The sequence below is a fragment of the Vicia villosa genome, linkage group LG5, assembly GCF_029867415.1.
Source record: "Vicia villosa cultivar HV-30 ecotype Madison, WI linkage group LG5, Vvil1.0, whole genome shotgun sequence".
NCBI classification, from domain to species: Eukaryota; Viridiplantae; Streptophyta; class Magnoliopsida; order Fabales; family Fabaceae; genus Vicia; species Vicia villosa.
Genome location: NC_081184.1, coordinates 172012133 through 172029936, shown reverse-complemented (window position 1 = coordinate 172029936; position 17804 = coordinate 172012133). Strand labels below are relative to the sequence as shown.

The following is a 17804-nucleotide window of genomic DNA, read 5'->3' as shown; positions in this document are numbered from 1 at the left end:
TAAGCATGTATATTAACTCTTTAAATTAAATTAATTAAGTTAAATATAACGTTAAGAACAAAATAACATTAATTAAATTAAAATAAATTAAATTAAATATAAACATTAATATAAATTAAATTAATATTAATTAAAAACGCAACCAACTCAGTAGTTATTATATTTTAGCTAAGGAAATTGCATAACACAATCCAAAACGTAGCTCAGTGGTAAAGTTGAGTTTCATGTGTACTTTGGGTCATGGGTTCAATATCCCATGGGACCAATTTTTTAAGCTTTCTCATTTAATTAGTTAAGAACCAAACAATAAAATAATAATAAAACTGCCATGTGGAATTAAAATAAATAAAAAATAATTAAAATGCCACATAAGCCAAGCGAGTCATTAAAAATAATAATAAAAAATTAAAAAAAAGTTGCCACATCACACTTTTGGATGATGTGGCCTGATAAAGGTTCAAAATCGAACTTCTGAAATTTTACGAGGTGTAACACCCTTCTAAACCCTGCGGAAATTAATAAAATAATTCAGAGTAAAACATGAAAACAAGGGTGCCACAATTCAATTTAAAACAAATTATCATAAATCAATTGTCATGCTTCACTTAGGGGAAAATCATCCATTTAACAAAATCATGTTTCTATACAGCGTAACATTAATCAACAGATAAGCATAACATCATCTATGCAATATCTCACAAAATTACTCCAATAACAACAAAATAGAGTATCATCATAAACTCTAAACTAACGTTCCCCCAGTGTTACAATATCAGAGCATGACACTGACGCTATACCAAATAAACTGACTCATGAGCTAATCCTCACCGAGCCAAAAGCCGCTATCCTCAATCTGAAAATGTCAACAGTAAGGGTGAGTCTCATTCACAATTAACAAATGTTATCGAATCATAAACAATAACACATCATAGTCACATTATTCATCCAATTTCATTATATTCAGATTGTCAGGAAGTACTCATCAACATACAACAACAAATAGAATACATTACCAAGAAACAACACCATAATTCATACAAACAAATCATAGCCATTACACAATCATCACATATTATAACATTGGACAATCTTCCATTCATGTTATAATAACACAAGTAGCCTAATGCAAATGCAACTATATGCATGTGGTACCAAAATCTGGGATAACCCAACTCACCGATCCACCATCGTCAAGGATACGGCAACACCCACTCACTAATTCCACACAATGGGAATTAGCTACCACTGATCCACCATCGTCAAGGATCAGCCACATGATGATTATGAAATGCATGTATCAACCATAACATGCTCATCATCAACAATAAACAACCAGATGTCATAATCATCAACCAACACAATAATCAATAGCCACACACAGTTATGCTATTTCTCAACCATAACAAACATATATTTTACATCAACAATATATGTATATCAGTCACCAGTTACAACCACAACATCATAACAGATATAACATCCACCACACAGTGCAACAACAATAGCACCTCTCACAATCGTATACCAAGTACAACAAATCAACCCAACAACAACAGAGTATTTACATCATCATTCATCAAAACGCATGATAACCATATTTACCATGAACAACATCCATTTGCATAACAATCAGGAGCAATCACATTATAACAACACACATCATTGCACATATTCAATTATGCAAACCACAAATCATTGCACCTCATCAACTATGCAAAACAAGAATAAACCACATTTGGAGAAAACGATACTTTTCAAAATAAAATCAAGTAACTGTTGTTTTATTTATTTAATATGGTAGAGCATTCAATTTAAGGGACGACGTTCAAAACGGCGTCTAAAACGGGCTTACGGTTTGAAAATTACACATCCTTCCTTTTTTCAAATATTATCATCAGCACGCGGCGCCATCCGTCTTTCGCGACGCGTCACCCAAAATCGACGCCTTCGCGACGCGCACAATGTTCGCGGGGCGAACTGACAATATTTTGTCGCCTTCGCGGCGCCAACCTACCTTCGCGGCGCGAACTGGCAAAAATCAGAGATCTCACAGCGATTGACAGCATTACGGGATTTATCCCAAAATCCCCAAAACCCAAATCAAGTTATATCATGAACCTCAAATACCACCATATCAGCCACATACATGTTATAACACAAATATAACACACAAAGAGGATCATTTAACCATCATAACAATCATATAATCATACAATTCATCAAATCATACAATTCCCCTCAAAATCATCCCAAAACCCCAATCCATCATATAACCAATTGACACAAACAATGCATCTAAATCAGTCCTATTATCTATAATACGATAAAAGATATTAACCGGAAGAGTCCCCCCTTACCTTAGCCAAAGATCTTGATTAGCCCTCTTCCTCTTCTATTCCTCTTTCACGTATCTGCTTTCCAATCTCTCATCTCCTCTGCTCTGCTTTTCACGTTCCTTTTTCCTTTTTCCCAATTTTCCTTATTTCCTTTATTTTATGAAAACATAAAATAATTAGTAATGGGCTTACTCACTTAGCACCCCCATACTACTAATCTCACCACTCCAGCCCAATGGCCTTTAATCCATAATTCTCCAATAATTCAACAAAATACCAAATAATTCTAAATTATAATTTAATTTCCAATTAAATTAAAATTATAAAATATGGGGTGTTACAACTCTCCCCCACTAAAAGAGTTTTCGTCCTCGAAAACATACCTCAAGTAACCAGCTCGTATAAGAGTCCTTTACCTGAGTCTCCAGCTCTCAATTAACATTACCATCAGTCAATCCCCAAAAATCCATCTGACATAACCAACAGGAAACATGTTTCATACATTCAAATCCCAGTTCTTACGTCGCATTTGACTACTCAAAGGAGTACTACCCGTTATACCTCCAAAAGGTTAACAACAATAGTACATTGAGGTACGACTCATACAATACGCCCAACATTTGAATAATATAATTACGCAACCATGGTATGATCACATTGATCAACACTGCACTAATGCATTCCATCTACCAAACGTACCAACCTTAGACACACTCTTCCATCTGAGCGATAAAGTAATACTTACACTTTTCACCAACTGCTTCCGTCAAGAAACTCAATAATAGTATTTTTTTATACCATTGAATTCAAATTACCTGACTCCTCTTAAGTCACACCATCAACTATCCAACACTTTACATTCTGCTTCCGCTACACTACTCCGACTACTCATTACAATCATCTACACCAATTAGATTTCTGAGTTTTATCCGATTCCGACTCTCTTTACTCATTCGTTTCAAGAATCATTCTTCATCATTCATGGTGCTAATCTACCATTTAGCAATCCTTACTCGCATCCAACGAAAACCAATTCCTGATTTACTTCCTCTATTTAAACATCCTAACCATCAGAACAAGTACACACTCATCAGCCTCAATATACCATCGCTTACAAAATAGCTCAACTAAGTCACGCTCCCTACTAAGAATCAAATCAACTCCGTCCTTCATAGAGTGTAGGACTATTGGTGAAGGAGTTAGATTTAATTGTCCAATTAAATCTAACTCCTTCACCATCGCTTACAATATCACTTCAATAACAGCACAAAATTATTACAGCATCATATATTATCAATCCTTCGTTTTAGTTTCGCCGAATACATACTCGTTAACTACGTACAACCGTAATGACATATTCATCATCTCGGAAATTATTCAAAAGAGTTATAATTCTTCGACACGACATCCTTACATCCACTGGATTCTAAATCCAACATATAGATCAATACATATTATCTATGTAGGCTTCCGACATATTAATTCCTTACTTCCCATAAGTAGTACTCATAACACTACTCCACATCACACTTTCGCTGCGCGACTCTGATTACCCGTCTTAAGTCATTTGTTCATTATGTTGCACTCTTTCATATTCACCTCTTCATAAGTTCACACAACATAGTGAGTGATTATTCCCGCGGCTTAGCATTCGTCACATCTTATACCATTAAGGTAACAAAACAAGCTCATCTCATCTATATGATTTTCGTCTACTACTAACAAGAGATTAAGGGTGATCAAGTCCTTAATTTGTCAATAGATAGCCGACAACCATATATAAGCATAAACCGTCGTTACTACATAATAGTGTCCTTTCCGAGTTTGCACTCAAACTCATTAGCATCATCATAGTTCAATAATTCACTACGGTGTCCTTCTTCTAGAATATTCTTCCGAAGCTCAAAACATCAGTTACACAAATCCAATCACTCAACCTCATTACACTGTTCTCGCCGATTCTGAATTCACCGCCTTTACCTTGGTAATTCAAAGTCAACCTATCGATCAACTCAACATCATCTTTCTGACCTTCTCTAATCTCGTCAAGAATACCACTAGCCCGCCTTAGCATACCCAAACTAACACTATTAAGATCACCTTCACATACCAACTCAAGTCTCTAAATTGTCCAATTAAATCTAACTCCTTCACCATTAGCACCGACATATTTAAAGACTTCCTACGCAACACAATAGCTCAACATTTTTCTTACCAGGATGGTAATTCAAACCAAAATCTTAATCCTAAAAAAAAATATACTCTAACCATCTCTGTTGCCTCATATTAAGCCCCTTTCTGACCAAAGACGTACTTCAACTCTTATGATCACCAAACACTTCGAATCCTGAACCATACAACTAACCTGCAAGACCAAGACCACATTCATAACTCGTGGTTTTAATCCAAATTCCATGACATCCTTCACGTCCAAATATCATTCTACTCGGAATCTCAACGAAGTCTTCCTCACATCAATAGGTGTCAGAAATCCTCTAAAATTCTTCTTTTATACTTATCGTTACTTTGCCATCACAAATACGATTCCAAGAGTTCCAAAGTTTATTCCATATTTACTACTAATGCACTCTTCACTAAAATTCATCGGCACTCAAACCATCTTTATTACCGAACATCTCATCAACCTATTCATCAACAACATGTTCTACTCAACTTCGTTTCAAACAATCACGATAGTAGGCATTCTTATTCAACAAGTTTCACACTTCCGTAACCGACTTTAAAATATCTCCTCATAGGATCATTCTACTGTATTTATAACTCTCCCATAAGATAGAACATAATCTCTCCTCTTCATAGGTTCAAACGACACGTCAATCTGACACTCGAAACCCAAGATATGAACTTTCCATCGTTATCCGAAATGCAACATCGACATCATGCAGCGACGCTCTATACGGTATTCCCAAAACTCTTCAAATGGTACATCCAATTCTTAAAATTACTTCTCAACAAACCTTCTAATTATTCCTTAAATCCGTTCAACACTGACACTGACATCCCGTGCAGTACCAATAAACAAGTCTAATTCTAAGAACAAGAGTAACCGTAACTTCACCTCTTTCCAACGTCATCCAGTCACAATTAATTATCTTACAGCTGCTGCAACCATTTTTATAACAAAGTTCATCTCGTTAGCTTTCCGACGTTTCAAACGGAACTCAATTCGGATGTCCAGAACTCCAGTTATGAATTTTCGAAGTTCCGCAGCTATTCAGCAATTTTCCTGCGTTTTACTTACGAAAATCTCTCTCCAAAACTCATTCTCTTCAACTCTATCATATTCCAAACAGCCCCTTATCGTATCTCTTCACTTCCAGACATTCTTATGACTTGAGCAACACATGCTATCGCCGAAGTGCGATTTCTGAAACATTACAACGTCAATCCTCTTTGCAACTTGCAGCTGAATCTCTTCCGAGGTGTAAGGCTACACAACTGACAACTTCGCAACACACCAGCAGAGCTGACAAATTGCAACTCTCTCATTTTCCCCTCCTCCAAATAATCATCAATTACCTCTAATCATCTTCTTTCAAGATGTTCCAACTCAATTACCAGTCAAGTCTTAATTCCAAGTCACCTTCTATTCGGGAAACAACAAACTCCAACAACGCTTGCACTGTTGCCAACAACAGCCTACTGAATCAATCATCTTAAAACTGAAACATAACTGAGAAGCGAAGCTTCTCCCCCACCTGTTTCAATCCAACACCTGCAACAAACAACCAAGTACCGACAGTGATTCACTCACATATCGCGTACCAAGGAATAAAACGCCGACAATATACAACTGTCGCGCAACTCAACTGACTCAACAATTGGCCGGACGGACCGACCTGCTCTGATACCACTATTGTAACACCCTTCTAAACCCCGCGGAAATTAATAAAATAATTCAGAGTAAAACATGAAAACAAGGGTGCCACAATTCAATTTAAAACAAATTATCATAAATCAATTGTCATGCTTCACTTAGGGGAAAATCATCCATTTAACAAAATCATGTTTCTATACAGCGGAACATTAATCAACAGATAAGCATAACATCATCTATGCAATATCTCACAAAATTACTCCAATAACAACAAAATAGAGTATCATCATAAACTCTAAACTAACGTTCCCCCAGTGTTACAATATCAGAGCATGACACCGACGCTATACCAAATAAACTGACTCATGAGCTAATCCTCACCGAGCCAAAAGCCGTTATCCTCAATCTGAAAATGTCAACAGTAAGGGTGAGTCTCATTCACAATTAACAAATGTTATTGAATCATAAACAATAACACATCATAGTCACATTATTCATCCAATTTCATTATATTCAGATTGTCAGGAAGTACTCATCAACATACAACAACAAATAGAATACATTACCAAGAAACAACACCATAATTCATACAAACAAATCATAGCCATTACACAATCATCACATATTATAACATTGGACAATCTTCCATTCATGTTATAATAACACAAGTAGCCTAATGCAAATGCAACTATATGCATGTGGTACCAAAATCTGGGATAACCCAACTCACCGATCCACCATCGTCAAGGATACGGCAACACCCACTCACTAATTCCACACAATGGGAATTAGCTACCACTGATCCTCCATCGTCAAGGATCAGCCACATGATGATTATGAAATGCATGTATCAACCATAACATGCTAATCATCAACAATAAACAACCAGATGTCATAATCATCAACCAACACAATAATCAATAGCCACACACAGTTATGCTATTTCTCAACCATAACAAACATATATTTTACATCAACAATATATGTATATCAGTCACCAGTTACAACCACAACATCATAACAGATATAACATCCACCACACAGTGCAACAACAATAGCACCTCTCACAATCGTATACCAAGTACAACAAATCAACCCAACAACAACAGAGTATTTACATCATCATTCATCAAAACGCATGATAACCATATTTACCATGAACAACATCCATTTGCATAACAATCAGGAGCAATCACATTATAACAACACACATCATTGCACATATTCAATTATGCAAACCACAAATCATTGCACCTCATCAACTATGCAAAACAAGAATAAACCACATTTGGAGAAAACGATACTTTTCAAAATAAAATCAAGTAACTGTTGTTTTATTTATTTAATATGGTAGAGCATTCAATTTAAGGGACGACGTTCAAAACGGCGTCTAAAACGGGCTTACGGTTTGAAAATTACACATCCTTCCTTTTTTCAAATATTATCATCAGCACGCGGCGCCATCCGTCTTTCGCGACGCGTCACCCAAAGTCGACGCCTTCGCGACGCGCACAATGTTCGCGGGGCGAACTGACAATATTTTGTCGCCTTCGCGGCGCCAACCTACCTTCGCGGCGCGAACTGGCAAAAATCAGAGATCTCACAGCGATTGACAACATTACGGGATTTATCCCAAAATCCCCAAAACCCAAATCAAGTTATATCATGAACCTCAAATACCACCATATCAGCCACATACATGTTATAACACAAATATAACACACAAAGAGGATCATTTAACCATCATAACAATCATATAATCATACAATTCATCAAATCATACAATTCCTCTCAAAATCATCCCAAAACCCCAATCCATCATATAACCAATTGACACAAACAATGCATCTAAATCAGTCCTATTATCTATAATACGATAAAAGATATTAACCGGAAGAGTCCCCTCTTACCTTAGCCAAAGATCTTGATTAGCCCTCTTCCTCTTCTATTCCTCTTTCACTTATCAGCTTTCCAATCTCTCATCTCCTCTGCTCTGCTTTTCACGTTCCTTTTTCCTTTTTCCCAATTTTCCTTATTTCCTTTATTTTATGAAAACATAAAATAATTAGTAATGGGCTTACTCACTTAGCACCCCCATACTACTAATCTCACCACTCCAGCCCAATGGCCTTTAATCCATAATTCTCCAATAATTCAACAAAATACCAAATAATTCTAAATAATAATTTAATTTCCAATTAAATTAAAATTATAAAATATGGGGTGTTACACGAGGCACTTCTTGCAACTTTTTTTTTGGCAGGGGGTTTTTCAACTACACCCCATATGGCAAGGGGCAAAATACGTATTAACCCTTAACTTTAATTTATATGATTAAAAATATTAATATATTAATATATGTCATTAATGAAGTTTATACAATTAAAATAATGTCCCCCCAATTAAATGTTAGAAAAATTATTTGTAATTGACGTCATTTCACAAATACTATATGTTCTCAATGTAAATAGGAAATATATATATATATATATATATATATATATATATATATATATATATATATATATATATATATATATATATATATATATATATATATATATATATATATATATATATATATATATATATATATATATATCTACGGAAAAAAGTGTATTATTACTTATTCAATTGTAACATACTACTATTATTTATAGTCAAATTATATTATTATCAAATTCTATTGATTCAAATAGTTTTGTAAATGATAGCTAAACAAAAATAATAATATTTTTATACAGGAAAAGATATATTATTGACCTAAATATTTTTATATACGAAAAAATTGTATTTATGATTCAAAAAGTTTTTATTCAAAAAATGTATACGGAAAAAAACTATTTTTGATCTAAATATTTTTATGTAAACGATACCTACACATAAATAATATTTGTATATAGGAAAAATCTATTAATGATCTAAATATATTTATATAAGAAAAAAGGTATTTATGATCCAAAAAAATTTATTCAAAAAAGGTATACGGGAAAAAAACTATTATTGATCTAAATATTTTTATATACGAAAATTTACAATTGATTCAGATATTTTTGTAAACGATATCGAAACATAAATAATAATTTGTATATGGGAAAAATCTATTAATGATCTAAATATTTTTATATATGAAAAATATTATTTATGATCCCAAAAAATTTGATTCAAAAATGGTATACGGGAAAAAAATCTATTATTAATTTAAATATTTTTATATACGAAAATTTACTATTGATCCAGGTATTTTTCTAAATGATACCTAAACATAAATAATATTTGTATACGGAAAAAAATCTATTATTGATCTAAATATTTTTATATACGAAAAATGATATTTATGATCCCAAAAAAATTTATTCAAAAAAGGTATACAGAAAAAAATTATTATTGATATAAATATTTTTATATACGAAAATTTACAATTGATTCAGATATTTTTGTAAACGATACCTAAACATAAATAATATTTGTATATGAGAAAATTTATTAATGATCTAAATATTTTTTATATATGAAAATTTGTATTGATGATTCAAAAAAAATTTATTCAAAAAAGATATATGGAAAAAAATTATTATCGATCAAAATAATATTTCTATAGGAAAAAGTTTATTATTAATTCAATTTTTTTTAATCTTTTATTTAAAATAAATATATTATATAAACAAATGCGCATATCAAATCAGAATCCGTGCATATCACGGATTTGTTACTGCTTAGATCATTAAGAATCATAGTTTTAGGATTAAGGATTCTGTAGAGGGAACATGGTATTAGTATGCAATGTGAGATTTTAAGTCACTCAATTCTAACGATGAGAAAATAAACGTGACACTTATTAGGGGAAATGACTCTATATACTGATGAAATCTGAGAGATCAATACTTCTGTTGTTGAATGGGTTTCAAATCTTTCATTTCTAGATAGATCCTTCACCTAATTTCATACAAATGGTAAAGTCATGAGTCATCTAAATCAAATTTGTCCTATTTAATGTTAAGTTAGATAGTGTGGGCTATAGACTAAACAATAGGCTCTTTTGGGCACTAGTGTATGGTTGGTTGATTTTTTTTCTCAACAGCAAAGGATATATAAATAATTCTATTGCAAGAAATCGAGAATCAATTATTGTGAAGAAATAGAAGAATATATATATATATATATATATATATATATATATATAATGAACTTGATTTAAATTACAACTCCATATGTACCGACTTGATATATAGTATAATTTTTATTGAGAATTTGCTTGTAAACTTAACATCAAGAGCAAAAGTAATAATTTGTTTGCAATTTGATAATAGATATGTGATAATTATAAATTCAAAATTATAAAAATTAACAATACAATAGATAAAAATTAATAGTGGATATCACATTCACAACAGTTTTAAACCGTCGAAAACAATAACAAAATAAAAATTAAAGGCATATTTATGACAGTTCCAATTGTCAGGATATCACATTCACAAAAGTTTTAAACCTTCGCGAACAACAACGAAAATAAAAATTAAAGGCATATTCACGACAATTTTTAACCGTTGTCATTTCTAGTTAAAGTCAGTCCCAATCTGTCGCGAACTAGCGCGAAGGTTGGTGTGACGATTTTGATAACTTTCGCGAAATAGGTTGGGGACACACAATTCTGCGATAGTACTACAACCGTCGTAGATTGTAAATTGTGGCAGTTTTAACCGTCATAATCTGCCAAAATAATTGTCGCAATATGCCAATTTTCTTGTAGAGAACACTTAAGTAAAAGATTTTGCATTTGTACTATTTACTTTAGGATCCATGGCTTTAGTTACAACACCCGCATATTTTAATCTAATACAGACACCGGCTTTTCAATTAAACAGTAAAAAAAATTCATAAAATTATTTAGCTACTTGATACTTTTCTGGGGCATATCGGAACGTATTAAGCACATATCAATATCCAATATGTAGCAGACAATATCAAATATGTATCTGACACTGGTTCATTATCAATTTTGGAATATCGAAACTTCATAGATTATAAACAAAAATAATGTACTCTTCACTTTAGGATCCATGGCTTCATCTACAACACCCATAAATTTATCCAATGCAGACACCGACTTTTCAATTGAGCAGTAAATTTATTTTCATAAATTTATTTAGCTACTTAATACTTTTTTAGGACATATCAGAGCGTATTAATTAAGCATGTATTAGTATCCAATAAGTAGCTGACAATATCAAATATGTATCTGATATGGGTTCATTATCAATTTTGAAATATCGAAACTTCAAAGATTATAGGGTTAATAGTAATTCACCCCCCTATAATGTTAGTGAATTTTGCTTTTTCACCCACCCTACCTTTTGGCAACGGTTTTTTCAAAAAAAACGTTGCAAAACTTGCCTTTGGCAACGGTGAGGGGGTAAACCGAAACACGCTCATATTACATGGGGTAAACTACTATTAACCCTAGATTATAAATAAAAATAATGTACTCTTCACTTTATGATCCATAACTTTAGCTACAACACCCATAAATTTATCAAATATAATGCAGAGATCGGCTTTTCAATTAAGCAATAAATTTGTTTTTATAAATTATTTAGCTACTTAATACTTTTCTGGGACATATCGAATAAGACCCATAACTTCAACTATAACACCCATAAATTTATCCAGGGTCGGTCCTGAGTTTCTAGAAGCCCGGGACAAATAATAAAATGAACCCTAACAAAAAAATTGAACAATTAATCAAAATCAGAGTTGTCTCATACAATTATTTTAATATATATTTTTCTAGTATTTTAATATATATTTTTCTAGTATATATTTTTAAAAGAATACTTAAAATTTTAGTATGGAATACTTAAAATTATAAATACTAATTATAAATGCTAATCTAAGTACATTCTTTTTCGCTCGGCTACATAAACTATTGATAAATGATCTGAACTATAAATATATACAACATATTTTATATTTTTAAAACATCCAATCTATAATTTGAGGCTTCTAAATTTTTGAGGCCCTGGGTTGTGAGTCTGTTTATCCTCACCTAGGACCGGCCATAGATTTATCCAATGTACACACCAACTTTTCAATTAAGCAATACATTTGTTTTCATAAAATTATTTTGCTACTTAATACTTTTTTGACATATCAAAACGTATTAAGCATGTATCAGTATCTAATATGTAACATAACGTATAAAGCATATTAAACACATATTAGTATCTATAGACTAATATGTAGCATGTATCAATATGTAGCAAACATGATTGTTTCACCATATGGCCACCCTGGGCAACTGCCCGGGCTCTTTAGTCTGGCCCAATTTTTTTTAGGTAAAAAAATTAAAAGAAAAAACAAAAAATAGAAAGGAAAAAGGGCAAAAAAATCAACAGAAACGACAAACCGCAGGGGCGGTTCCTCCATCTCCGTGACCACGACTCCCTCTCCGCCCTCCTGATCAATAGTCTCCTTCTTTGCCCTATATTTTTCTTTCTCTTTGTACCGTTGGTGCGGTCTCCGCCCTCCTTTGATCAATGGTTGCCCTATATTTTATTTTCTCTATTTTTCTTTCTCTTTGTACCGTTGGTGCGGTCTCCGCCCTCCTTTGATCAATGGTCTCCTTCTTTGTCCGCTATTTTTCTTTCTCTCTTCTTTGCCCTCTATTTTTCTTTCTCTATTGTACCATTGGTGCGGTGGCTTCCGACAAGTTATCGATTCCTTCTTCTCTTTCATTGTCGTTAACTATACTATAAGGTCACACTATTATAAGATTATGTTTCATCTCTTTTATTTTAAACAATAATTTTATTAAAAATGAAAATTTACGGTCTTTAAATTTTGTTAACAACATGAATTTGTAGTCTTAATATTATATATAATGTTAAATTTGCGGTCTTATCACTGATTAATTTTTGGTTATTATCAATTTTGAAATATCCAAACTTCATAGAATATAAATAAAAATCATAAATTATTTTAAAAAATTAATTAAAAACTTTCTAGATTTCATGTAAAACACATTTAAGATTTCATAAACTATCCCGTATAATTTAATTAACTACTTCCATTAAATGATTTTTAAGTAAGTAAAATACGATTAGCATCAAATAACTTCAAAAGGTTCTAATTGTGTAAAGTAGTTAAACTTATATCTCTCTAGTTAAGTTAAATGGGTAAAAAAAATTATTCTAAATTCATTCTTTAACTTCAATATTTATTTATGTTTATGTATTAATTTAAATAAATTATTAATATTTATAAATCAAATAGTTTTTAGAATAATAATAACTAAAATTTTATGTCATTTATTAGCAAATGAAGTATATAAAAATAATATCCAATGATATAGAAGTGTCAAATTCAACATTATGATATTTTTATTTTAACAATATATATTATATAATATATATCACTAAAGAAAAAGATAGCTTAACTTAACACAACATAATATAGTTTCATAAATACCAAATGACATGAAAAGCACACATAGATAGAAAGAAGAAATGTAATGTGAACCACAAGAGGTCACATAGAAGTAGCACATTGTTCATAGGTCTGAGACTATATATATAACTATATACATATACTCTCTCCCTCCATTATTCATGATACTAACTGATGATGAAGTACTAACTTAACTTATGCAGCAACTAACATTATTAATTCAAAATGCCTTCAAGTGCGTCTCTTAGTTAGAGGCTCTCTCTGAGAGTTGAAGTAGACTGTAGCTACTGGAAGACCAAGATTCCACTGATTCGCAAAATAACGAGTGTTGAAATTGACCCGATTTGGTGCCTGCTCCAGCAATCCTATAGGTCCCTTCTGCTCAAAGAGAACCAGAATGAACCTGTGAATCCCAACTGGCGGCTTAGGTCCTATGTAAGACAAAATCTCATGTCCTGAAAGCAACAACATAAGAAGATTATACTCTAACCCTAAATGTCAACATATGAAGATTATAGTCGAACACTAAACGTGTTGTTTGTTTCTTTTATTATCTGACACAGTGGTCATCAAATGAATTTAAGAAACTCAAGCAGCCACTTTTTTTTGTTTCTTTTATTATCTGACACAGTGGTCATCAAATGAATTTAAGAAACTCAAGCAGCCACTTTTTTGACATGCAAACAATGGATCACGTGCGTTATAATATAAACACAATACACTTATACACTTATTGTACAAAATGATTGATGTAGATATATTATATGAAATATTAGTATTTTATTAAATAAATGTAAATAAGTAGATATATTATATGAAAAAGTTTTACAATATTATATTAGTATTTATTTATTAAATAAAAGTAAAAAAAGTAGATATATTATATGAAAAAGTTTTACAATAGTATATTAATATTTAGTTATCTTAATTATTTGAGAAATTAAGATATGATATGTTATGAGGCTAACAGGTGTCTTTAGCCACCACATGCAATGCAAGACAGGTGGAGGATGGAAGACATTGGATCCTGTTTCAATAATAAAGAAAACAAGTGTGGAAGGATGGTTTGTTAGGTTGAAACAAACCAAACCAAGATATGATGTAATGTGAGCCTGAAATTATGTGATTTTTTTCAAAAAGAAACACGAAACATGGGAAAAGCCAAACAACATTCATGCATGTCTATTTTTTTTTTTTTGCGCTTTAACTTTTTTTTTTTAAATGTTACTAGCAAACACTATGCATGCAACATCATATGATAAATGAAACATCAAACAATGAATGTTTGATGGGAAATTTGAAAAGTAAATTTTTATAGACCAGATCCCAAATGTTTTTTATACCTCGTTTTGGGTTTGTTCCTCCAGGAATGTCAACCACAACCCTGAAAATGAAAACATAAAAATAGGTAAATTATTTCAAGAAAAAAACAATGTAGATCGAGTCGAAAAAGAAAGACTTACCAGTGTACGAACTCGCGCAAGCTTGGTTCACTGGGACTTGGTGCATCAGGATCAGTCATAACCTGCATGCAAATGAAAAATGGTGAGAAATGGTTAGAGAAACGATGAGATGCATGCAAGATCAAAGAGAAAGTGATGACACTAACCAGAGTGTAGAGGCTGGTCCTATTTCCAGTAAGAGTGATCCTGGGTTGGTTGATAGCTATGGATGGCTTAATGTCACAGCCATTGGTGACATGTTTAGGACCATAGTAAACAGACATGGAAACAGATGGATTGAACATGTCAATAACATCACCAATCACACGACCAACCACCAAAGGATCAGCGGAAGACATCATCGTCAAGACAGTAAACAAAAACCACAACGGAGGACAAAAAAGAGAGAAGCTTTGGTTGGTGTGGTTTTTGAGTTGGGTGGAACATCCTTTATATACTAGTTGAGAAACTACTTATTACTGATACCTGGTAAAATTATAGAGTAAAGTTTCTTTGCTAGTAATTTTTAAGAATTAGGTACATAAATAAATTTACAATTTTCCAAGTGATATTCATAATTGAAATTTTATTTTACTTATTTATATGTCATTTTTGTTTAATATTCAGTAAATTATTCTTATTTTTTAAATGATAACTTAAAAAATGGTCAATAAACTTTTAAAAAAATCTGTTAAAGAGTTCTTATCATTTTTAATAAAAAATAATTTTTATGATATAGTAAAAAATGAGAAACAGAAATTTTAATTTTTTTTTCAACATAATTATTTTATTCACATTATTAGTTTATTAAAATTATGGTTAAATATGTTTTTGGTCTCTATAAATATATCAATTTTGACTTTAAGTCCCTATAAAAAATATATTGACTTTTAGTCCCTATAAAATTACTTTTACACTCACATTTGGTCTCTCTTTAAGGACTAAAACTAAATACAAAAGTAATTTTATAGGGACTAAAAGTCAATATCTTTTATATAGGAATAAAAAGTCATTTTGAATAATTTTATAGGGATTAAAAACATATTTAACCCTTAAAATTATAAGAAAATAAAATACGCCAAATTTTTAAAATTATTAGTATATTAAAATAACAGACAAACGTCAAAGTTCCTCCTAGAATTCTTTGTTTTTGTTGGAGATTTTTATTAAATAGAATCCCGACTAGAGATCAATTGGTGAGAAGGGGAGTCTTGGAGGGAGGAAGTGAAGCGGTTTGTGCCTTATGTTCTAAAGAGGAGGAAACTTTATCTCATCTCTTCTTCTTATGTAATATTACGATCCGAATTTGGAGAAGGGTGTTTATGTGGCTTGATATTTCCGAAGATTTGTCTATTGATGAGTTTGGTGATTTCTTTCATTTCTTCGGGAAGATTCCTTGTTTAAACAAGCGTATGATTGTGGGTACCGTTTGGCTCGCTACGGTTTGGGTGATTTGGTTAAAGCGCAATGCGGTGATTTTTAAGAAGGAAGACTTTAGTTTTACCGAAAGTATGTCGGATATTGTATCACTTTCTTGGAGGTGGTTGTGTGCCTCTCATAGGAGAGTCAATCTTTGTAGTTTTTATTATTGGAACATTCTACCTCTCCTTTGTTTTGAAAGGTAGTTTTTCTTTGTTGTATCGGGGCGGAGCATCCTTTTTGCTCCCTTAAATTTCATCACTTATTTAAAAAAAATATTAATATAATTAATTATATTAAAAATAATAAAATTTACCTTCAAAATAAGTTCATATAAAATTTAATTATTAAGAAATTTTAAATGATGTTTTAAATATAAAAGTCCTTATCAAAACATACTTGTTCAATACCTTATCTTTTATTAATTGAATTTATGTCAAATTTGTATAAATCCTAGTGATTTGAGATTTGACGGGATCTCCATCAATAAAAAGTGTAATGCAACTGAGTTGTCAGTACTACACTCTCCATCTCTAATTACTACTACTACTAGTATGAATGTTTATCGGATAAAAAAGTGCCCTTAAGCATAAATTTTCTTACAAGTTACTTAGTTAATGCATGTTTTCAAAACATCACTTTAGTTAATAATACTATTGTACTTTTGTATAAGAAAGATTAATATTAAATATATGGCTTACTCCATATTTCAGATTATATTTGAAAAAAAATATTAATTTTATTAATAAGCTCAAAATTATAATTAATTTTAAATATGTTTATACAAAGGATAACTTAGTGTTCTCTAGGTTTTTTTTTTAATTTTTACATATATAAATTAATAAATAACTGTTTTTAATTTTGATATTAATGTTTTTCTTTTCCATGCAGTAACAATAATGACTTATTATTTCATCTTATCAACTTTTTTTTTAAAATAATCAAAAATATTATTGATAAATCAATAGTTTATGTTACAAAAAAAATTGAATTAAAAATAAAAGAAACAACAAGTAAATAAAAATAATTTTTTTTCTTCAAAAGCAAGTATTTAGATATGAATGGTGTAATATTTATATATAAAATATACACATAAATCATACTATCAATTTTTTTTAACAAATATGAAAAATCTCAATAAGTATTTATAAAAAAATGAAAAAAGGAAGTAATTATTTATTTAATTATTAATTTTAATATAAAAATACAAAATTTCAATTAAATTCAAAGTGAAGGTTTTGTTTTGTCTAACATAGCTATTGCTAGTTAAAGTACACCTAAAAAGACGGATTGCCACATTTCTGTTTGAAATGGAACAGTAAG

General features: G+C 31.2%; 1 protein-coding gene across 1 annotated transcript; it reads right to left on the bottom strand.

The window, feature by feature from the left end:
* Positions 1 to 13610: 13610 nt before the first annotated feature.
* LOC131608223 (protein MOTHER of FT and TFL1) lies at positions 13611 to 15486 on the bottom strand. The gene is made up of 4 exons (XM_058880143.1): positions 15230 to 15486; positions 15084 to 15145; positions 14964 to 15004; positions 13611 to 14075 (listed from the first exon to the last, which is right to left on the bottom strand). Exons 1-4 carry the CDS (start codon positions 15422 to 15424, stop codon positions 13852 to 13854), a joined length of 522 nt encoding a protein of 173 aa, XP_058736126.1. The 5' UTR covers positions 15425 to 15486; the 3' UTR covers positions 13611 to 13851.
* Positions 15487 to 17804: the final 2318 nt, after the last annotated feature.